The 25200-nt window shown below is 39.5% G+C and overlaps 1 protein-coding gene across 1 annotated transcript; it reads right to left on the bottom strand.

The window, feature by feature from the left end:
* SSR3 (signal sequence receptor subunit 3) lies at positions 1 to 15416 on the bottom strand. Its single transcript, XM_026497344.4, has 5 exons — positions 15191 to 15416; positions 13894 to 14020; positions 8702 to 8800; positions 3925 to 4056; positions 1 to 2879 (listed from the first exon to the last, which is right to left on the bottom strand). Exons 1-5 carry the CDS (start codon positions 15321 to 15323, stop codon positions 2813 to 2815), a joined length of 558 nt encoding a protein of 185 aa, XP_026353129.1. The 5' UTR covers positions 15324 to 15416; the 3' UTR covers positions 1 to 2812.
* Between the last annotated feature and the right edge of the window lie 9784 nt (positions 15417 to 25200).

The following is a 25200-nucleotide window of genomic DNA, read 5'->3' as shown; positions in this document are numbered from 1 at the left end:
TAAATTTTAAAAAGCAAAGTTTAATCATACTTAATAAACAAGACCTTTCACACAAGAATTTTAGGTATGAATCCAACCTCCTTATTTCAGTGAACTTCAAACCTTGTTTTAAGTTATTCTTTCCAAGTTAGAATAATTTACCAAATAGGACAACCAATAAACTTTTACTAGCTAAGAATAATTTCAATCTAAGATTTTTATGAAGTTGTAAATGAGAAACTAGAAATAGGAAAATGTGAAATGAGCCAACATTTTAAGCCTCTATTTACCACAAGGAGTTGGGGGGGATTTAATCACTTTTAATCCCCTTTTTATTTTACTGGGGTTGGATATGAGCTCTTTTTAAGATACAAATTCTGCAACAGGTTTTTACTAACTAAACCAGATGCAGTACATCATAATTCTATGTGCCACATAGCCATTTTCAAAGATGGGGAGAGCTCTGGGGGAGAAGTTCTGTAATTCCCAAGTACTAATACAATAAATCCTGAATGAAAACTGTAAATGTGAGTATATGCTTTACAAACTTATGCACAGAAGTTCAACAGTATAGAAAGTCAGAAACCATTATCAGAACCAAAAAGTGCTCTAGGTAAAATTCAGGACCAAAATCAAATTTTGCTTATTTGTTTTTCTACAAATTATTCAGTTCATGAATTCAAGAGACATTTCTCTTAAGAATATGAAGCTGATGCCCCTTTTTCACCATTCCATCTCAGGTACACTGTGTCGGTAAGAATGCCCCCCCTTCAACACAGGCACTGCCATCTAGTGGTGATTTTTTTAAACCAGCAATTAAAAAAACAACAAAAAAACACCTGGCCCAGCTCTGGTAACAAATAGTAGACCCTGATGGTCTGTCACATAAGCAAATACATTTCGTACACAAACTCCATGCCACCAAACTACTGACCAGTTATTTATCTACAAAAAAAAAAGTTGACACAGTAAGAAAAACCTCTTATGTATTATAGTATTCTGCCATGACTCTCTTGTGACTTCTCCATTCATTCCATATTATCCAATGATGGCACATGGATAATAATGCACCGAAGGAAAGTAAATTGCAAACTCCTAGAAACAATGAGTAAATATAATCCCGAATTGAAGATAATGATGATCTAAATCACTATGCAACATGTGCTCTCGCCCCGGTCTCCAAGTGCATGTGCCCTATCAAAAACACCCAACAGCCTAGAAGATAAACTGATGAACACCTTCCTATCAAGTTATAAATAAAACAGCAAATGTTATTTACAACAGTCAACTTAAATTTAGAAGTGGAAACTAAAGATTAAAGTTAAGGTTAGGAATTAGGAATAGGGTATTTCTTTTGAAGCACTGTTTGTAGGAAATTAAGGATGTGGTCAAAAGCTAATAGGAATATGAAACTGTATCACCTGTTATTCCATAACCCTTTAAATGATACAAGATAAAGGCTTCCTAAACCTTTTCAAATCATGGCATGCACCAGAAAATGATAATTATCTCTGCACACATTGGTGAAGAATTGCAAGAGAATGCTCTTAGCTGAAACCCAGGGGCTGAAGAGGGTGAGAGGGTAGTATGAAGAAGTTTTGTTCACAATCGATGGGAACCTGCAGACCAAAGGGTTAAATCTGGGGTGCCTCGGTCGTTCAGCAGATTAAGTGTCTGCCTTCAGCTCAGGTCATGATCTCAGGGTCCTGAGATTGAGCCCTATGTCTGGCTCTGCACTGAGCACCAAGTATGCATGAGATTCTCTCTCCCTCTGCCCCCTCACTTGTGCTCTCACTCTCAAAAATCTTAAAAAAAAAAAAAAAAAAAGTCAAATTTGGGAAGGTCGGGATGGAAAAAGGCTGCACTACATGCTGTACAAGCACTAAAACCTCTGCAGTTCCTTGGAGAGTTCTTAGAATTCTGGAACTAAGGTCATAAACATTACTTTGATCTCTTACACATCAATACTCAGGAAAGAGGTTCTCTACTGAACATTCCTCTAGTGGTGTGAAACCCCAAAGGAAAACAACGATTCCAGTCTCTCACACAGGTCAAACCAACATGGTAGGGTTGAGCTGACTTCCCTGCCCACCCAAGGCACAGCTATACAGCTGAACAGTATGTGCTCGAACCCCACGGGACAACTCTCATATGCCTGGCCACTATTTTTAGGTTACTATACTGGCTGCCTTTCTTCTGTTAAAAAACAAAACAAAATAAAACAAAACCACCAAAAAAAAAACAAAAAACAAAAAACAAAAAAAAACCCAACCAAAAAACACACAACTTTTCCACAAGTTTCTCTGGCCCAAATTGGACACCTTGTTTTTAACTGTGAGTTATTTCAAATCACAAATTCAGAGACTTGTAAACATGAGGCTTCTGTTCAATCCCCAGGGGGAAAGGATTCGTCATTCTGATATTTATGGTTCAAAAAAAGTTGTAATATTGTGGTTAGAACACAAAGAACCACTTATTAACTTCTTGCTATTATAAATAATAACAGCTCAGTCCAGGTTATTGTGACCTCTGACAGATCAAGGAAACAAGTTACTCTCTCCTCTTGTGATTACAGCACATTGCGAGACACTTTTTACCTTCTAATAAATGTCCTGGCACTCTGAGTTCCCCTTTGAATTCATTTAATTTCAACAATCTGTCAAAAAAGAACCAATAAACAAATACTGAATTACATTTTGTTGGGTTTTTCAAGCCCTCCAACTGCAGAAATATAAAAACATCTTGTACGCCTCTCATCCTGACCACCCTGCTACGTTTCCATATACCACAGGCCACCCATAGATACAAAGCCAGGGGGCAAAGCCGGCATGGTCTACTTGGAGCCAGTAGACAGGAGGGCGATGAGGCCTGATGAAGCACTTATGGACAAAATATAGTTCCTGTAAAAATTTAACGTTAAGGAAAGATTAAAAGCCCAAGTTAATTCTTCAACAAAATAAAAAGAGCCCATCTCTTTGGAATGCACTGTTTCCCGTCTGACACTGTAAAATGACAATGATGTTGCAATCCCATCATCTGCAAATGCAATTTACAAGACAGAAGGCTATAAAGAATGAAGAGCATTCACAGGAAATGTGTTCCAATTTTAAAAAGAAAACACTTGAGACAGAAACCTAGAACACATGATCACAAAGAAGACATCTGAATTCCATTTAACCTAAAGGAAAAGAGCTGATAATCAAGATTATGAGCAGGAAGAAGAAACTTAGCTTCCCTGCCTCTGGCCAAGAGCAAAGGAAAAATAAGTGTCCCATCCATCTGTGTTTTGGCTACCGTTGGCCTGTAAAAAGCAAAGAGGCTCTGAAAGTTCACAGCTACTCTCCGCCTCAGAACTGGACTGTTTGGGACAAACCACTCTAGTATTCCCAGAAGATACAAGTTGGAGAAGTCTGCTATTGTATTATATAAAATCACCTGTTAAAAGTCTGGTTGCACATCCCCGCCTAACACCTTTAATAAATTACCTAAAATAGAGACTGATTCTTGCCCAAGAACTCAATTTAAGAGCAGCTTGAAACACTGTTACAATATTATGAAATGTGCCTATTTAACTCCAATTCTGAAGCCCCAAAATGTCAGCAGACACATGGGCTTATATTAGGAGATATCAAAGAAGGCAAGTTGCTTTTGATCCTCAGAACTTATTTTTAAATAGGAAGGTATACATGATCATATATGTAAGACTGCTTTGTAATACTTGTTATTTATCATGAAGTTATAATTTATAAACTTCAAAGAACTTTAAATCAAACCCAAAGCCCTTATTTTAAAGGCCCAGAAACCTGCCTAAGGTCACAGTGCTATTTAGTGGACGATTCCCTGGGCAGTTTTTCTTCATAGTAAAAATACTTGGGATAAATCAAAACCAAAACAAACTACTGCTTCTAGATTTCAAAAAATGCTAATCAACCTTTAAAAGGATACACTGTGGGGTTGAAGTTCTTCAATATAAAGAAGGAAGCAACAATGACCAAGACCAGGAACAGGGTGTTGTTATAGAAGATGGAAAATGTTGTAGCTTCATAATCAGCAACTTCGTTCTTCTTCCACAAGATTCTGTAGATAAACAAATCAATCAAGTTTATAAATACGTATTAAAATATTTTAAATACTACCTGGCTCTAGTTCACTATAAGGTAAGTTTTTCCTTAAGTATTCTGGACAGAATGTGTTTTTAATATGAAATTTAACCAGCACTGTGCCCTTTTTCCTGCTGAAAAAGATATTTTACTCTATTGATAAAAATAGCTGCTTGGTATATTACCTTTTTTCCCAGGCAATCAGGGCTTTGGAAGAAGGGACAGATTAACTGCAACTGGCTTGGTTTCATCAGCAGCCTAAAGAGACATTGTTCTCTAGGTCCTCACCTAAAACAAACTCCATGATCAGTACCCAGATGAAGCTTTCCTTGCTGTTTGCTGGCATAAGACTGTCAATAACCTCCATATTTCAGCCTCCAATATTACACCTGAAGACAATCCCAAGGACAAAAACTAGCCGTGGCTCATAGACGCAGACTTATCTGCAACTATCTTTAGCCACCTTTATATAATTCAAACAAAGAATGTGCTTCAGCATTAGGAGGATTTTTTAACTTTTGTAAAACCCATTTACTTTTTAATCCATTTTACTCATTATGTTTTATTAATTGACTAAAACTTTTATCAACCTTTTACCTCTTCACACAGCAGCAAGAAGTTCTAGGGTGCCTATGAATAAGGCAGCCTTTATTCCATTTGATTAATTAGGTTTGTAAAGCAGTTTTTAAAAGAGTAGGTTGTGACCCATTAGTGGGATGTGAAATCAATTGGGTGGATTCAATGCTCAGGAAAAGTAACTGAATGGAATGAGACCAGCATTTTTTAAAATAGAAAAATATCGAGGGTGCCTGGGTGGCTCAGTTGGTTAAGCAACTGCCTTCAGCTCAGGTCGTGATCCCAGGATCTTGGGATGGAGTCCCCCATCAGGCTCGCAGGGAGCCTGCTTCTCCCTCTACCTGCCCCTCCTCCTGCTTGTGCTCTGTCAAATAAACAAACAGAATCTAAAAAAAAAAAAAAAGAAAAAGAAAAAAAAGAAAGGAGACGAAGGAGAGAAAGGAGAGAAAGGAAGAAAAGAAGAATATCGAGTGTATCACCCACAGCAGGATAATTATTGTTTTGTGAAACGTTTGCATGGGTGCATGTTTGAGTGTATTTAGTAGAAAGGCGAGTACTTTACCATGGATTGTCATCAAAAAGGTTGAAAGCCACCACTACTGATGCTTCGTCTTCCCCAAAGTTACACTAGTCTGGGCCCAGATGATCCCCTCCCCCAATCCTAAGGACAGCACTATGGCTGTCATTGGCAACTGCTACATTTTATTCACCAAATGTTTTAATCCAAAGTCAAAAAGCTTATAAAGGAGTTCAGTGAAATGAACTTAACTTCATCACAAGAAGTTTGTGGTCTCTAACATAAATGCCATAGTTCCTTGATTCTATGGATACCATCAACTATTTATTTTAAGCTTGAGAGAAGTAAAAGATACATTAAATGCAGCCATCAACTAGAAAACAGCTCCTGATTTCAGAGAAGTTGAAAGGTACATTTAAAAAACATATGTGACTTGGAGGAAATACATAATGTATTTATACCAGTTTATACAGTTATATAGAAATATATATTTATATATATATATACACTGGTATATATTTATAATGTATTTATACCAGTTTAACACTGATCAAAGAAAACGCCATCTCAGAAAGATGCATAGCCCCAACATGGTTTAATGTAGAAAACACTGAGAACAAGTGCCTCTAATGTAGAAAACACTGAGAACAATCTGGTACAAGATTCAGCGCAGACAGGTCCCTTACACAGGCTATTAGCACGCCTCCACAATGTTCCTTAGGTTATCCCACCTCCACAGGAGCACTTCTCCCTAACTCCTTGTCATGCCCTGAATCAGAACCATCTTCAAAACAGTACTGATGAAAAAAGTGGCTCAATCCTTTAGGTTACCCCAGATCCCAATATGACCAGGTGTTACATCACTGTATACACAGGACTGTCTTGGACAGCTTTCAGAACTTTCTCTAGCCCAACCATTTCCTGGTTCATTTAGAAAAAAAATGAAGACCCCCCCAAATGCCCTCATCAGCAATAGTTCTGCCAAAGCTTCACTGCTAAGAAATCTAGTTTGGGAGAGCACTCCCAAGGAGTCATTTTTTCCAAGGAGCACTTCCTACAAGAGAAAGACTGAGACCAAACTCAAGAACTGTTATAATCACATAATACTAAATGATAGACCATCAGTAAGTCAAGAAGAAATAACACTCACACCCTGGGATATGTATTAATGAATCTCCTCAGCTAATTTCCAACCTTGAATGGAGGGCAAAACAGTTTCAAAGTGGCATGGGGCACATATCCCAAACGACTGTAGATGGGAGCTTTGAGACATACATATCTAGGCAAAGAGGTGTTGATAAGCCTTCTCTTAAACCTCTTAAAGCAACTTACTTTTCAGGAGAAAAATACTAGATCTCAGTGGGAGTCCTGGCCCCAGTTATCAGAGTCAATCATGAGTACACACCTGGATAAACTTCATCCAGTGTGGTTTTTGTGAAATAGTAATAGCACAAACTTCGATGCCAAGAATAGAAATTTTATAATCTTCGGACACTCCGCATTTTATGTATCCATAAAACCTATGCTTCATTCTCCTTTGAAATACTGACCTAGCCAATGGCAAAGATATTTCATTTCCAATTTCAACTCTGATCCAGTAGTAGTGACTACCTGAATACCATGCTGAGAAAAATCCTGAGACATATCCCAGTGCCAGACCAAATCAGGCAATCTGCAGTGGGCAGTGGAGACCCATTCGTCATCCCTCCTATCATTCATCACCTAAAACCTAGAGTTGTAACAAGCATTTTGAAATTGGGTAACTGTGATGTACACTCCAATTTAAGAACCACTTTTCTAATAAATACTATAATTTAGTAAAAAGATTTTTAAGTGTCCTAGATTCCCTATCACCATGCAAAAATTTACAATCAGGAAGCTATACAGCCAGACCTCATTAAAGCTGCTCCCTGAAAAAAGGCCTTCACTGTCAGTATTTTAATACTGTATCCTTCAGGAAGCACCTGGCTGGCTTAGTCGGTAGGGCATACAACTCTTGATCTCCAGTTTGTGGGAGTTTGAGTCCCACACTGGGTGTAGAGATTACTTAGAAAAAAATAAATAAAATCTTTTAAGAAAATTGTATCCTTCAGTTTTCAAAAAGGATCCACAGGCGATAACCATTTCTATAATGTTTTAGTGCCTTTTCAAAACCACTGTAGAAGACTTTGTTCATTAAGTTTCTCAGTGTCCCTTAAATAAGGATCCATTTGATAAAGTCCTTCCAAGATTTAGTGCCAGGAAAGTTTCTTTTCAGAAGGACTTACATGCTGCTTCTCATAAGACAATGAAAGTGTATGACCTCAGATGCTTCCCCTGACACGTGGAAGCTTAGCGCTAAGTTCAATGCTCAACTCTGAGGTTTTTGTTCAGCCCGCTCTTCTTACTTTTAAAGGTTTCTGACCTTTCAAAGTTGTACTGCTTTATTTCATATGCACTTTAATATGGCAAGTCTCCACAAAGTCTTTCTGGAGCAAAGTGGGTTAAAAGTTCCATTTCGGGGCGCCTGGGTGGCGCAGTCGTTAAGGGTCTGCCTTCGGCTCAGGGTGTGATCCCAGCGTTCTGCGATCGAGCCCCACATCAGGCTCCTCTGCTGGGAGCCTGCTTCTTCCTCTCCCACTCCCCCTGCTTGTGTTCCCTCTCTCGCTGGCTGTCTCTCTCTAATAAATAAATAAAATCTTTAAAAAAAAAAAAAAGTTCCATTTCGCAAAGCACTCTGTAGATACTAAAACTTAAGATCTATGAAAACAACCTCAACTCGTGACTATATTAAACCCACATAACAACTCTTAAGCACAAGTTCATTCAATCATTCAGAGACTTCTGCTACTCAGATATTAGACTATTAAGCCTTCTAAGCAGTTGGCAATAAAAATCGAGGGGTAAGGGCTAACAACTGTGGCACAGATTGGGCACCAGGAGAGAAACCAAGTTGTTTTCTTTTTCCCCAACCAACACAGATAACCAAGAACTGGCTGTCCCTAGGGAAGCTCAGGCATGGAAACACCACCACCTAAAAATGCTAACACCAACACAATGTAAACTCTTCGGACCCAGAGGGGTGAAGTGAGATGCTCAAGGTCGCAGAGCTACCAAGCGGCAGAGCCAGCACTGGCTAAAGCTCTGCAGGCTCCTAAACTCCAGGACAGCAGTGAGGAGGAGAAGCTCTCGAGCCATACTGCCCAAGTTCTTATTTTGGACTGACCACTGCACACGAATCTATGCCCTTGGGCAAGTTACCCAAGCTTTGTGTACCTCAGTTTCTTCAGATGTAAAATGGAAATAATAGCCCTACCTCTCAAAGCTCTTTAAACAAATAAACGAACTGTGTATAACACAAAGAAAAGCATCTGGTGGTAGTAAAAACTCAAAATATAAGTATGATTGTTATGCCCTTACCAGTCGTCTACATATCAACGTTTAACCTCAGGCGATTTCACTATCCACATTCGCCAGGCAAAACCCAAAAGCTCAATTTTTTACAAAGTATCCCCTTTTTTGATTATCACCAACACTTTAGAAGTCCAACCTCTCATCTTTTTCCTTTCGAGACATCTTTCTGTTATCAGCTTCAGAAAGTTTTCGAGTCACTTCTTTGGAAACAGCATCCTCTCTCTTCTGTGCTACTCTGGAAAAAAAAAAAAAAAAGAAAAAAGTTTCCACATGCTCCAGGGATGAACATCACATTATCTCAAACACTCTGTACTCGTATTTTGTATTGGCAACTATACAATATTTGACATTTCAAGAAATAATCTTGACAGAAAATTCCAAGTTTATTGTACTATAATAGCCAAAAGAGTTCAAGAACTTCCAAGATGGAATTTATTAGTTACAGGTTTTGATTTCTGCTTAATAGCGGTAATTTTCCAAAGTTCAGGTATTTAAATAAGTCGAATGCTTTTAGCACAATTTAGTCACAAATCATAACTCCATTTTGTTTTAACCTATTTATTTGTTCAACAAATAAATTTGATAAGGCACTGGCAAATGATACAGGATTTCAATTCTAGTAAACAAAAGTAAAGTAGGCTTAAAAAACAAAAGGGGAGGGACGCCTGGGTGGCTCAGTTGGTTAAGCGTCTGCCTTTGCCTCAGGTCATGATCCTAGGGTCCTGGAATAGTGTCCCGCATCGGGCTCCTTGCTCAGCAGGGAGCCTGCTTCTCCCTCTGCCTGCTGTCCTCCTGCTTCTGTGCACGCTCGCTCACTCTGGCTAATAAATAAAATCATTAATTAAAAAAAAGGACGCGGAGAAAGGGGAACCCTCCTACACTGCTGGGAATGCAAACTGGTGCAGCCACTCTGGAAAACAGTATGGAGGTTCCTCAAAAAGTTGAAAACAGAGCTACCCTACGACCCAGCAATTGCGCTACTGGGTATTTACCCCAAAGATACAAATGCAGTGATCCAAAGGGGAACCTGCATCCCAATGTTCATAGCAGCAATGTCCACAACAGCCAAACTACAGAAAGAGCCCAGATGTCTATTGACAGATGGATAAAGAAGATGTGGGGTGTGTCTGTCTGTGTGTGTGTATGTATACATATGTGTATGTATACATATATGTTGTATATATACAAACATGTATACGTATATATGTATATATACACACACACCACTGAATATTACACCATCAAAAAAATGAAATCTTACCATTTGCAAGGATGTGGATGGAACTACAGGGTATTATGCTAAGTGAAATAAGTCAATCAGAGAAAGACAATTATCATAGGATCTTACTGATATGTGGAATTTAAGAAACAAAACAGGGGGGCGCCTGGGTGGGGCACAGCGGTTAAGCGTATGCCTTCGGCTCAGGGCGTGATCCCGGCGTTATGGGATCGAGCCCCACATCAGGCTCCTCTGCTGGGAGCCTGCTTCTTCCTCTCCCACTCCCCCTGCTTGTGTTCCCTCTCTCGCTGGCTGTCTCTATCTCTGTCAAATAAATAAATAAAATCTTTAAAAAAAAAAAAAAAAGAAATAAAACAGGATCATAGGGGAAGAGAGGAAAAAATAAGACGAAATCAGGAGGGAGACAAACCATAAGAGACTCTCAACCACAGGAAACAAACTGAGAGTTGCTGGAGGGGAGGGGATGAGGGATGGGGTAACTGGGTGATGGACATTAAGGAGGGCATGTGATAAGACTGATGAATCACAGGCCTGTACCTCTGAAACCAATATTATGTTAATTGAGTTTAAATTAAAAAAAGTTTTAAAAAATTACAAAGGAGAATAAAATAAAAATTAAAAAAGGGGAATTAACAGCTGTAACAAATTAATACTGTTAACTCCACTCCAAAGAACAATTTCACTAAAAAATAATACCACAAAGTCAGAGGTCAGTCATACCACTTTTAACTTAATGAACCACTGGTTGTACGAAAAGATAATATGGAATTAGCCAGAAAAAGCTAAGTGTTATTCAAGGTATCAAAGCAGAATATTCAGTGACAAGTCAAAAAAAAAAAAAAAAAAGTATATTCATCAGAAAATTTATAAAGTGAATTTTATCAGATGAGATTGCTAGTGAAAGAGAGGATAAAATTTAACCTACAATGAAATATAAAAAGCCTCCCAAAGTTCATGACATTTAAATTCAACATGGTGTATTTTTCATAATATAAGAGAAACTGGTTAGCCATAATTATAGAAGAAAAATAACTGATAAAAGCAAAATCTAACAATTACCTACACAGTCCCACTATGAAAATGTTCAACACAATATTGATATATTAAAAGCAACAAGATGGAAATCTGTTCACTCTATGTTCAATTAATTAATCCCTCATTACTATGCTATATTTAGTTCTGGTTAGTGTACCAAGGAAAGATGTGGAGAAATCACGATGGATTCCTGAAAAGAAAGCCCAACATCATTCAAGTCAACAGTTTTCAACCTCTAACCACAAGAGCTTCTGGGATACAAATTAAACCCAGATTCCCTCAGGGCACCTGGGTTGCTTTCCGCTCAGGTCATGATCCCAGAGTCGTAGAATCAAGTTCAAGTCCCATAACGGGCTCCTTGCTCATTGGGTAGCCTGGTTCTCCTTCTGCCTGCTGCTCCCCTTGCTGTGCCCTCTAATAAATAAATAAATCTTTAAAAAAATATAAAAACACAAATTCCCAAAGATCCAACTTCACCTGATTCATTTTATTATGTAAAAGTTCTATTCTTAAGGGCAGAGGACTTATCTCTGAACCTCTCTAGCAGACCAGGCAATAAAGGTTTCTTGAACTTTGCATAAGACCACTTTTTTCTAAGAAAGGCCAGCTGATAAGAAATGAATGTGGTTTACAGCAGCAACATTTCTGAGCTGAAAAGAGGGGGAAAAATACACATAAATATATACCCCCCTCAATCAGGATGGTAAGTCATTGGAATAAACTATTTTCAAAAGAGTTGGCTATCTCCAAGTATCTTTAGGACAAATATTCAATCATCTGTTCACGGGACAAATCTTCCTGAAGAGACCAAACCAGATTAACTAGTTAATTTCTCTTCCAGATCTAAAATTCTATCGTCACCTAACAGACCCGTAACAACCTGTTAGGTTTATTACAACTCAAAAAGTCCTGCCCTCCGTCTTAGGGCTCTTAGAAAGTAAGTCTCAATGCTGCATGCTCTAAAACAAGACAAAGGTCACTCCAGTGCCCCAGCACTCTGCCGAATTAGATAATCCACAAAAATCAACGGTTTCTTCTTCTATTATTTTTTTAAACGTTATTTCAGAAACTTCCCAGAATAAAAAAGAAAAACACCATCTACTTAATTTCTTAAAGAAAAACATCTTTGCAAACATTTTTTTAAAGTCATGCCACCTTAAAAAAAATTCCTACGGGCTCTCTCACCCCCAATCTCTCCAACACTGCACATAAACATTTATTATGCGCCAGATACTATGCTTAACATGTCACCTGTATCATCTTATTTAATCCTCACCATCTATGAGGTACCATTAGTAACCCCATTTTACAGCTCAGGAATCTGACGTCTAAAAAGATGAAATGTAAAAAAAAATAAAAATAAAAAGATGAAATGTGTGCTCGAGGCTATACATTTAAGAAAAGCAGAGCTGGGACTGGAATCTAGACTGCCAACCCATAAGCCATCTTCCTTCTATTACGAACACCTACCCATACTCTGCATCTTCCTGGGTCTTTGAGCTTTAACACATCTTGTAAATCTGTAGGAATTCTATATGAGTGGCAGTATTTAACATTAAATCAAAACTATGATTAAAAAAACCATTCCACTGAGAGAACCTATTAAGTCAGTAACTGAAATTTTACTCAACTAAATGTACCATTAACTGTTTCAAGGGACAAAAGACACGGCAGTGGCCCTCAAGAAGCCTAGAGTAGAAACGAAAAGGTAAAAAAAACAATTTTAATTCCAAAAAGGTTAATGAAAAATACTATGCAGAACAAGTAAAAAACCATCAAGTCTCAAAGGGTGTGAGTTCCAAGGACATCACAAAGGACAGGTCCAAGGACATCACAAAGGACAGGTCGTACAAGGTGCCCACATCTGAGGGCTTCAGTACGCACAGATGGCCACACCTCACAGAAGACAGCCCGGAACAATGGAGTCCAAGAGAGGCTGAAACCGGAATGACAGTTGGTGAAGACCAAGCAGAAACACAATAAAGATAATTACTCTGCTGGTCTCGCAGAAAGGCAGTCATACAAACCTGAGCTCCCATGGGTCCAAGACAACAGCAAAGACGCTGAAGGCAGTTTCAGCCACTGAGGCCATTTCTGGTCTTCATACAATCAATCCCTATTAACTGAGATCATCTCAACATGTTTCTTTTATTCTTTTTTTTAAAGATCTATATATCTGAGAGAGCGAGCCAGCGTGAATGGGGGGAAGCAGCAGAGGGAGAGAATATCCAAGCACACTACCACTGAGCATGGAGCCTGGACACCAAGCTCAATCTCAGGACCCTGAGATCATGACCTGAGCCGAAACCAAGAGTCGGCCACTTAACGAACTGCACCACCCAGGTGCCCCTCATCTCAACATGTTTCTACTCCTTGTCACCACAAAGAGCCTAACGTAGAAACAACAAACTTAGAAAGGATTTCCATAACGTGTGATCTTAAATTAGAGGAAATATAATCTCTTACATTTTTACACACTTGTAAGAAAAATTTTAATTAGCATTAAAAATGGCTGAATTAGGGGCACCTGGATGGCTCAGTCGTTAAGCGTCTGCCTTCAGCTCAGGTCATGATCCCTGGGCCCTAGGATTGAGTCCCAAGGGCTCCCAGCTCAGCGGGAAGCCTGCTTCTCCCTCTCCCACTCCCCCTGCTTGTGTTCCCTCTCTTGCTGTCTCTGTCAAAAAAAAAAAAAAAAAAAAAAAGACTTCTTTCATGTCCCAAAATAGTACAGGGAGAACCAGAACTATTCTTTACAGAAAGAACTTCATTTGGCTTTAGCAACGTTAATTTACTTGGTGGTTTGTTTTTCTGATAAACCCCATGATTAAGGCTAATGCTCAACTAATTCCATCCTTTGCCTACTTCTCTAAGCGTCAGAAGCACTGTCTCTGCTTCACTTAGCTAATAATTCTTTATAACATTAATATGCCTATATACATATACAGCTCAAACTGATACTTATTGAAAACAAGACACACAAATAATCTTTAAGACATTCTTCTATATAAAAACGCAACATGTAATATATACTTTTGCTTGAGAAATATACTTACTTGTGTTTGAGAACAAATTTCACATTTTTGTATGCAAAGGCTACCAAATAAGTGCTTACTAGGGTCATCACACTATAGAGAACAGCAGACTGAATAAGATCCATATGCCATATTCGCCAATATAACCCTGAATTAAGATAGAAGGGGGGGATACAAGAAGGAACAAAACATTACCACCCAGTTACAAAGGCCTGCTCAATTAATTATAGCTAAGTCTATAAAATACAGCCCAGGTTAGGTCATCTAACACAGTATAAGTGGATTTCAGAAGTGATATAAAGTTACAGTCTCAAACTCTCCTAGTTCAGAAAACTCGAAAAACAGAACCTTCCCGTTACTAGTCCAGATGAGATTTCTGCTTCTTCTAAAATGAAAATAAACTCTGGATCAAAAAAAACAAAAAACAAAAAACAAAAAAAAAAACACAACAACACAATTCAGACCAAGTTTCATTCATCAGAGTACTATTAAGCTAATTAAGTACAGGCTGTTCCAAAACGCCACGGGCAGCCCAAGCCATAGTTTGCATGGTGACGTGGCTATCTGCAATCAAGGCAGTGCTCTGCGCGGCCTGTGAAGTTTTTATAAAACGCCAAAAGAAAATGAAACTTGACTTAACTGCCCAACAAACGCAGCAGTGTGAGGCAGGAGATTCAAATTCAGAAAACCCGAGCTATAAAAACAACTTTGCCCAAGTCTGCAAAGTTCTTCCATCCAAGTGAGAATTCCAAAATTGTCCTAATATCATTAAAAAGTTTAAACAAGTTGGAGCGCCGGCTCCTGGCACTGGGGCAGCCTCTCACCAAATTAGGAAAATGATGTTCAGCAGTGTGAAGTGCTTCACCTAAAGCTACACTTCTAATTCAGTTCGAGGGTTAACGGGAATTTGACTCTCGCCTAATTCATTAGTTTTTCCAAAATAAGTAAACGATAAGGTTTTAAAGCTCGAAACGGCAAACAATTGTGGGTAAAAAACAAGACAGCACATTACATACGGATGAGTGTTAGCACAAAAATAACCCGACTGTTTGCAGATTAGGGGCCGCCATCCCACAACTAGTAAATCACAGTCTCTGGGAGTGGGGCCACAAGTGACTTTTCTGTGACGCCACCCACCACTATCCCCATTGAGAATACTGAAGCCCACAGAAGCTACGTGCTATCCCCGTGCTCAGGACGGGCTGGGGACAGCCGCGGGCCTCAGCGCTAACTCCCGCCAGTCGGCCGGGCCCTGCCACGTCCCCTCCCAGCCCGGCCCGCCGGCGGCCTCCACGACCCGCCTGCTCCCGGCGCTCACAGATGGGGATGGCGGACACGATGAAGGCATTGCCGAAGAAGAGCGCGGAGGACTTGGCCGAGAGGTTGCGGCTGAAATCCTGCAGAAGCAAATCCTCCTCGGACTGCTGCTTGGAGCCTCCTTTCGGAGCCATGGTGGTGCGGAGCCTCGAGTCTGGGAGGCCGAGTTAGGTAAACGCCGCTGGCACCTCCCCCGCGACCGCCGTATCCACTAACGACCCGTCAGAGCTACGCGCGGAGGCGGGACTCGCCGCGGCGCGAGAGCAGGCTTGCTCAGGATTGGGCCCCGCTTTGTACGTTTCCCGACGTCATTCGGCAAGCCGGCCACACTTCCGGGTTCCTGGCCAGCCCCTTGGCTAGTCAGCTTCAAGAAGAAGACGGGGATTTGTAGTTTCATGGATGCTTTTTTTTTTTTTAATAAAGAAAACTTTATTAACATTCCACTTTACTGGCGCTCTCACGCTTTCCAAGTCGTTGGCATTCCAAAATAGGAAGCTGTTCTGGCCTCAAGTCTTTCAATCAGGGCACTAGAGGAGGAAGTGAAGAAAGGTAGAGCTAAACAAACCCGTGTAAGTCCTTTCTCCTTTACACATCCATTATCTCATTAAATATACTCGAAATCGTTTGACATGCACATCGTTGTCCCCATTTTGCAGGTGAGGACCCTGAGGGCGAAAGCCCAGCAGTGCGAGACTCCAGGGCGTTGACTGTTTGACAAAATAAAAGTCTACCTTTTCACAAAAAGAAGGCACTTTGCCTTTAAGGAGCTCTTGGTCTCCTTGATGAATATTTAACATGAGTCTAATACATTTACAAATCACAGTTAGTTTCAACTCAATCTTTAGAGTAATGTGGACTCCACAGCAATGCTAAATAAAGCATAATACTAAGTAAAGAACGTGTTGGCTAGATAGTCCTCTGAAGCTCAGAAAATCGAATATGCCTGTTAAAACAACTAGATACCATTTTTAACTCATTGCATTATCACTTTTTCTTTAAAAAAAAAAATACTCAACCACTTCATTCACAGCAAAAACTTCTTTCATCACTGGCATCAGGCAAACTTCTCCAACCTTCAGCTTCCCTATCAACAGATTAGTAGATCTTTCATCTTAATTTCATCCAAATTGCAATTGACTTCCATGGTTTCCATTCTAATGAAGCTTTCTGTCTGCAACTTTTCAGTCTAGTCTCTATATAGATACCATAGTGAGTTTTACTGAAATATAAGTCTTTCATATAAATGCCAGAAGTCTTTCATCAATAACAGCAAAATGAGAAAGAAAAAATAGTCCATCTAGTGATTTTTTTCAGAAACTTAAGTATTCACTTAAAAATATCTGCAATACGTCCTTTTAAAATGGCACAATGCTCTTTTATTATGCAATGGTGGTGAGAGAGAGAAGAAACTCTTCCTTTCTCTTCCAACATACTCCCCTCTCAGTTTTTTCTACCATCGTAGATCACACCATTTTTAACCCATTAGTTCAGACTAAAATGCTAATTGTCAACACTAATGCCTTTCTTTCCCTCCCTGTGACCAATTCATCAGCAAAACCTGTGGATCTGTTCCTATACCTAGATTTCTTGTTTACTCTTTATAAATCAAGGATATAAAAAGATAAAACCAGAAAACTGTAAGATCAAAAGGGACAAAAATCAAGATATTTAAAAGTAAATAAAAAACGAGGAAATTAAGAAGAATTATACCCGAGAAAAGTATTTAAACAAAATAGCAAAGATAAAAGTTTGAAATGTTAAGTAGATTAAAAAAGCATTAAAATTGAAATGATCAAAAGGAGGTAGTCGAGAATTAATACACTTTGCAAACTAAGACTAAAAACTGAAGATAATAAACAGAAGAGAATCTAAAATAGTAGGAATTCAAATTTTTTATAGGGTAAGATAAAGAAATATGTAACCAATGATATTAACTACAGAGGTTTTTTGGTGATGGTAACAATGAAGACATGAAGATAGCACACTAGAAGTACTAGAACAGTGTTTTCTCATACCAAATGCAATCTAGTTCCTTTTGAAGAATCGCAAAATCTAAGGTTCACCTATATGTGGCATATATGACCATGGCTCATTAGACAAGCAGAGTAAAAGGTGTGCTGAGAAAAACAGAAGGAAGGGTAGGCAATAGATTCTATGAAATGACTGCAATATATTTTGGCTATTTCTATATAGTTCAACTCTATGAAGGAACCAGATAGACTGGAGTCCATCCCAGCTTGATTCTGATCTGTGAATTTAAGGCTTAACATTTCCATCACTTCATACTTGGATTGGGTAAAAAGAAGGGGGTGGGATTTAAAGAAATATATTTATTACTGGCAGGGACAAGGATAACAAATTTCTCTCGTCCACTGCTGACGGTTTTGTGGAAGGAAATCCAACAGGTTAAAAATTAATATACCTTTCTTGTGACAGACACTGCAAATTGCCTAGCCAATAAAGAAAAACACAGCTTTTCACTGGGACCTTATGAAAAATAACAGATAAGGGTGCATGGGTTGCTCAGTCGGTTAAGCACCTGCCTTCAGTTCAGGTCTTGATCCCAGAGTCCTGGGATGGACTCCCACACTGGCTTCGCTGCTCAGTGGGGAGTCTGCTCCTCCTCCTCCCTCTGCCCCTCCCCCAGCTTGCACTCGTTCTCTCTCAAATAAATAAATAAAATCTTTAAAAAAAATAACTTAATCATCATGAGCTACTCTGGGGTGGGAGGGGAGGGGAGAAGCTCTCGTTACACAAAGTCCATTTGAAATACAAATCTCATTATGGAAATGATTTTTGAAAGAAGAGATTAAACACTTCTATTAGTTTCTAGGCATAATATTTTAAAGTACCACCTGGGAGATGACTTACTCACCCAAACTACATATTTCAGGCACTGGTATGTGATTAATTCATTGGTTCATCTCTTCATTTGGCTGAGATTTATTGAGAAGTTACTATGTGAAAGGTACTATGCTAGAGCCTTAGAAATATCCAAATAACAATCATAATTATGATTATAATAACCAATGTTTATTAGTCTTTGTTATACATGCAGCTCTATGCTAGGCTCTTGATATATACTCTAATTCTTACAGCAACAGTATGAGATATATGTTATTGTCCCCATTTCTCAGATAAAGAAACGGAGCCACAGATTAGTAAACTAGCTCACCTAAGATCCCATAACCGTAATTGGTGGAGTCAAGTTATGAACCCCAGGGAATCGGACTCTAGGATGTGCACTCTCAACCGCACATGAGTTCTGGTCTCGGTACCGGCAGAGTCTCAAGATCTAAGTGCTTGCCACCCCCCCTCCCCCGGCCCTATTTTGAGCAAACAGCTGAGGGTAGTTTGTTGTGTGCCAGGTGCCATGCAGAGTCCTGTCACACTGCAGCTCTGGCCAGCACAACCTCACACAGATAAGACCAAATGCATAGGCAAACCTCAGTGAGCAAGCCTGGGCTCTCACAGTGGAGTCTGTCTCCAAGAGTGTGGAAATAAGAGTCAGAAAGAAACACAGTTGTTAGAGGTGTACAGAAACAGAGCCAACTAAGAGGTGGAAACCATAAACCATAACTCACCAGCAGCCATAAATTAAAGAAAGGGAAATTAGATGCTCAAAGGGCCTCAGGGCTTTCTCATTTCCCTCCTTAAGCCTGAACAACACCTGCAACAAAGCAAAAACACTCACTTCAAAACTGAAAAACAAAAATGAAAACATAACAAATTAGAAATATAGTAAAATAAATATAAATATATTTTACGTACAAACGAAAAAGATGAATAATTGTGTTCAACATAACTCAGCAATTTATCACCTCTTCCCCAAAATGTTTAAGGCAAAGGTAACAAACTCAAATGCATACATGATCAAGACAAGTAACCTGTGACATAATAATAAATATGTACTTGGTCTCTGCCCAGCTTCCTGACACAGAATTCTTAAAAAATCCTTGGAATTATCTGAGTGATAGGAGAGGAGCATCTCTTGTTTTTTGTTTTTATAAGCCCCTGTTAACCACACCTGAGTTTATGTTAATGAGCTGGCTCTTCGAGGATGGGGGCCTGTTGCACTAGGAACCAACCTCGAGATTAAAGAGGATTGGAACTTCAACCCCACTCCACCACCACCGCTGGGGAGAAGAGAGTAGAGAGGGGCTGGAGACTGAATCAGCAATGGCTAATGATTTAATCAATCATCCCTGCATAAGGGAGCCTCCATGAAAACCCTTAATGGGATGCGGAGAGCCTCTGCTGGGAAGGTGGGGTGCCCAGAGAAAGCACAGTGGCTCTGTGCCTTTTCCTGAATACTTTGCCCTTACGCATCTTTTCCATTTGGCTGTTCCAGAGTTATATCCTTTATAATAAAGCAGTAAATCTTAAGTAAAGCACTTTCCTGAGTTCTAGGAGCCCTTCCTACAAATTATCAAACTGGAGGAGGGGGTTGTGGGAACCCTCGATTTTAGCCAGTTGCTCAGAAGCACTGATGACAATTTGGGATTCGAGATTAGCATCTGATGTGGGCTTTAGTCTTTTGGGACTGAACCCCTTGCCTGTGAGGTCTAAGCTAACTTCAGGCAGTTAGTGTCAGAATTGAGTGAAACTCTGGGACACCCAGTTGGTGTCCACTGAAAATTAGAGAATAGCTTAGGGTGGAAAATCCACATGTTGGTGTCAGAAGTGTTGAGAGTAGAAGGAAATAGGGCTTCTTTTCCTTTTAGAACTGCACTAAGTAAATTATATAAGCCAAACACAACATGTTTGGGATTTAATCTGCCCCATGAATTCCCAGATTTATGGAGACTTGAATGTATTCAATACAGGAAAAAATGTTCAAGGTGCTGCAATGTGTGTTTTTCCACACCACCGAGCAATTAACTCAGTTCTCCTCCAACACTGACCAAGGTGTTCCACAACCTGAGCTCAGTTCTGACACTATCGACCTGGAGATAGTGTCAGATCCCCCAGGTTAAGGGCTCAGCCCCATGAGACTTCCCACTTCAGATGCCAAACCAGCTACAAATTGGAGGCTTTCACAACTCCCTCCTCAGGTTTGATTAATTTGCTAGAGCACCTCACAGAACTCAGGAAACCAGTATACTCACTAGATTACCGGTTTATTACAAAGGATAGTAAAGGATACAAATGAAAGAGATGAAGAGACACCTAGGGCAAGGTCCTGAACACAGGAGCTTCAGTCCCCATGGACTTTGGGGCTGGCACGTGGAAGTGTTCCGGTTCACCAACCTGGAAGCTTCCCAAACCCCTTCCTTTCGGATTTTTATGCAGGCTCCATTACAGTCTTGACTGAATAAATCATTGGCCTCTAGGGATTGATTCAACTTCCAGCCCCTCTCGTCTCCCCAGAGGTCAGGGGCTGGGACTGAAAGGTCTAACCATCTAATCATGATGGGTTCCCCTGGCTAGCAGCCCCCATTCTTAGTTTACCTAGTAGCTTTCCAAAAGTCATTAGCATAACAAAAGACACTTTTATTGCTCTCAACACTTAGGAAATTCCGATATCACAGGTGTAATGAAAAAAGCCTCTCCATTCAGAAAGAAATGTGCCCATTTACAGGAATGCTGGGGAACGTTGGCCCCATAAACTTGGCCGGCCTCTTCTTCCACCCACCAAACACATACCCTGACATTGACAGATGTTTGCCAGCTGGGTTTGTTGTTGTTGTTGTTGTTGTTGTTGTTGTTGTTTTTAATAAAGATAAGGTCTTGAGAACTCTAAATGATCACTTTACTATAGATTTTTAAGTCAAACAAGGCATTAAAACTTTTGAGGGACAAGCATTTGTCTTTGAGCTTGAGGTTTATAATTTCCAAGACAAATACTGTTTTCCTTTTTAGCAAATACTGATTGACCCATGTAAATTGGAGACTGCTTCTGAAGCAATCAGAAAATCCTGTTTCTTTTGTGCCTAAGGATATTCATAAAGTCACTTATTTTTTTTTTTAAATGATACACACCTACCGAAAATATATTATCGTAATATCCACGGATAGAGGCCATAATACTTTAACTCTCAAAACTCCCCCTGGAATCCTCTAAGTGGGAGACTTATCATACATACATCATCCACGTAGCACTGCAGGGCACAATAAAAATTAAGATTTGCACTGGAAATCAATTTTCTTTAGTTACACATTTAACCTAAGCACTATGGCAACAGAACATGAGATAAAGTAGGTCACGAATTTCAACTAGAATGGCTTAGATGAAATAAAAGCTCAGTTGTAATATGTTGCTCATCTTTTAGGAGTCTTTATTTAAAAATTCTTATATTTCACATGCCCCAGCCGATGTAATCGAACAAGAATCTACTAGATAAAAATTGAAAGACCAAATCCTTGAATGGAATTCATTCAATCTCAGTATTTATTTCATATGGTTTGCCAGTTAAGTAGTAATGTCCATTTCCATACTCATAAATAGATAAAGAAGGGAGTTCCTGGGAAAAGGAAGAGCTATAAGAGTATATAGTCATGGAAGAGCGCAGGATACTATTTGAGATCATTTGGGGGATGACCCAAACCAGACACAATAATGGGATAGAAAGGAAGAGGATATGCTTCTGTCACTATAAGCTTAAAGGAATCGTCAGTGGTCGCCTAGGAACCTAGCTGAATACATATGCCAGCTGCCTAGGCTATTTTTATCCAGGAAATAAAATGAAATTAAGTTCTCGTCAGTATTTTCTGACTCCATCTTCCTTTGCCTCTGGGGTAACTGTGACCCTCTTACTAACCCATGTTTTTTATTCCAGCTCCAGCTACCTCTTCTATGACCTCTCTGCGCTAAATATCCTTTCCTCTTTTCCCTCTTTCATGAGTAGAACTTATGTGCCTTTTGAGTCAGAAAGATCTGTCTGTTTCATTTGCCAAAATGACAGCTGTGTGATCTTGGGCAAATTGCTCACTTTCTCTGAACTTTGCTTTCCTCCCAAGATTGCTGTGTGCCTTAAATGAAACAAATAATATGAAGTCACATTCACAGGTCCCATCACCTAGCACTGTGCCTGGAACAGAGTCAGCCCTCAATAAGGATAGTTATTATTCTTCCCTCCTCTCTTCTCTCTTGATGTGTTGCTTCCTGCTCAACTTATGAACCTGCCCAGCTGTCTCCTTTCCTGCAGCACATGTGCATGCACGTGCTTTCCCTCAACTCCATTACATTCTTAAACTTCCCACCTGCCCTTCACGGACAAAGAAAAAGAATTTGCTTGGAGTCATTCAGGTCCTTACTTCCCACTCATTCCTAACCACATTGCAGCCTGAATTCTACTTCCACAGCTCTTCTGAATTTGCTCCAGAAATGGCCTACTCTATTGCCCAAGTCAACATTCTTTCCTTAGTTTTTTTTTTTTTTTAAGATTTTATTTATTTGAGAGAGAGAGGGAAAGAGACACACAGAGAGAAAGAGAGCATGATTGGGGGGAGGGCAGAGAGAGAGGGAAAAGCAGACTTCCCGCTGAGCAGGAAGCCCAATGTGGGGCTCAATCCCAGGCCCCTGAGATCATGACCTGAGCCTAAGGCAGACACTTAACCGACTGAGCCACCCAGGTGCCCTTCCTTAATTGTTTTTGTTGTTGTTTTGTTTTGTTTTTTAGATTTTATTTATTTGAGAGAGAGAACATGCGAGTAAGCGGGGGGAGGGGTAGAGGGAGAGGAAGAGAGAGAATCTTAAGCAGGCTCCACACCCAGAGTGGTGCCTGACTCGAGGCTTGACCTAAAGACCCGGAGATCATGACCTGAGCTGAAACCAAGAGTTGGATGCTTAACCTACTGAGCCACCCAGGCTCCCCTCCTTACTTTTTAACCACTTAACCTGTCTTCAACATTTAGCACCATTGGATACATCTAGAACCTCTAGAACATTCCCCTTCTCTAGTCTCCAGGCAACTGGAGGAGTCCCTGCTTCTCCCCCAACCCCTGCTTCTCCCACTTCTCTGACAGCTCCTTCTTTGGCTCTGCACTGACTCCATTGCTCCCTGCTCCTTGGAACAGGTTTCCTACTCATATGGAGATGAAAAAGTCAAAGGTAGAACCATGGTAACTCCAATCAGAGCCCTCAAAAGTAGCATCATCACATTAGCAATAATTATGGCAAAATGAAGATCACTTATTCAGATAAGTCTTAAATTAAATATTGCTCCCTAACCAAAAACAAACAAAAAACCTGAGATGATCCTTAAACTGCGCCATACCCTAGCAACACAGAACAAAGTGAGGGGAAACCAGAGAATGTGTCTAGAGCTCTACAGAGAGCACAGTAGAGAATATTCTTCCTTGTTTTCTTTGCCTACACAGATCTATACAGTAGCTTGTAGGAGCAGAAATATCTAAAACTACACACATAACTGCTGAACGCTGTATTTAAAGTCTGAGCTCTAATCAATTACAGATAAGTTGAGCTTTTCCTACAATTATTTTTTAAATCCTGAATCCAAAGGAATCTTCATTCTGTTGTATATCAGTTACAGATGAACATCAAGAAATGGTACAGAAGCAGATAATAATGAACACAAAAAAAGAATAGAAACTTCTCCCTAACCACCCTTTGCAAGGGCTTCACCAATTCTCAACTCAGAAAGCATTAGAGTTAATACAAAAATCATGGTGTATATTACCAGTTTGCCATATACATATTGGTTAACAGCATAGTCCCTAGAGTAAGATTGCCTTGCTTCAAATTCCACTTCTACCACTTTTTGACTGTGTGAACTGGTAAAGTTATTTCACAGTTCTCTAAGACACTGTTTGGCTAACCTATTAATCAGGGGAAACAATGGTATTTTCTTCCACAGGGAGTTTGAAAAGATTAAATGAGAAAATGTACAAAAAGTACTTAGCACAATGCAAAACGTGGCTTGCATTTGAGATATGTTATGTAAATATTTTTCTTTTGCTACATTCCCAGATTTTGCTCCTTCCTTTCTGAGAAATTCTGCTTTAATTGCTGGTAAATAAACAAATGTGTGTGTGTGTTGTATAGCTAAATTTCACAAGCAGGGGAAACTTGGCTGTAAGTAGATAGAATCATCTCTGTGAAGTTTACAAGGCCTCAGTTTCTGCCCAGAATAGAAAATGACTCCCATTCACTACTTCTTTCAGCAAAGACAGAGGGGACTTCAGCCCTTGACCTGATAAAAGGAGGAAAGGTGCAGAGCTTCCAATATCGGAGGGGCAGGAGTGAGGAAGACTCAGTTGCCTTCTCAAACCTCTTGTCCACCAGAGTAACCTTCTACTGTTTTATTATAATTTTTTTAAGTTTTTATTTTTTATTTTTTTAGTAATCTCTCCACCCAGCATGGGGCTTGCACTCATGACCCTGAGATCAAGAGCTACATGCTCTCCCAACTGAGCCAGCCAGGCACCCCTATTTTAATTATAAAAGAATTCTGATTCTGAAAGTTGGAGAAGAAACCAAAAACCATGATTTCATAACTCAGAGATAACAACTATTAATATGTTGAAGCAATATCTTCAGTTATTTCCTATGCATCTATTTACATGTCTATAATTAAAGCAGTTGAGGGGCGCCTGACTGGCTCAATCAGATCATTTGACTCTTGAACTCAGGGTTGTAAGTTCGAGCCCCACATTGGGTGTCAAGATTATTTAAAAATAAAATTGTCACTGAAATGTCTTCAAAATATTCTTTCTAATAGCTACAAAATTGTCCTTTGGATGAATATAATTTATGTATTTATTTTAACAACGTCTATGATTTTCTAATCTCAAAGTAAATTGCATGTCCATTTACAAAATTAGAAAATGTAATGTATAAATCACCTATAATCTTACTACTCAGATATAACCACTGAGTTACTATTTTGATATATTTCCTTCTAGTATTTTTCTGTGACTAGCTATTACATACTTAAAATAATTGAGGTCATATACTACAAGAATCTTTCCATACCATTAACAATGCTTTCAAAACAATTTTTAGTACTTTTAAAATATTAAATGATATATGTCCGATCTCACTCTCTC

The sequence above is a fragment of the Ursus arctos genome, unplaced genomic scaffold, assembly GCF_023065955.2.
Source record: "Ursus arctos isolate Adak ecotype North America unplaced genomic scaffold, UrsArc2.0 scaffold_20, whole genome shotgun sequence".
Taxonomy (NCBI): Eukaryota; Metazoa; Chordata; class Mammalia; order Carnivora; family Ursidae; genus Ursus; species Ursus arctos.
This window is presented reverse-complemented; position numbering and strand designations above follow the sequence as displayed.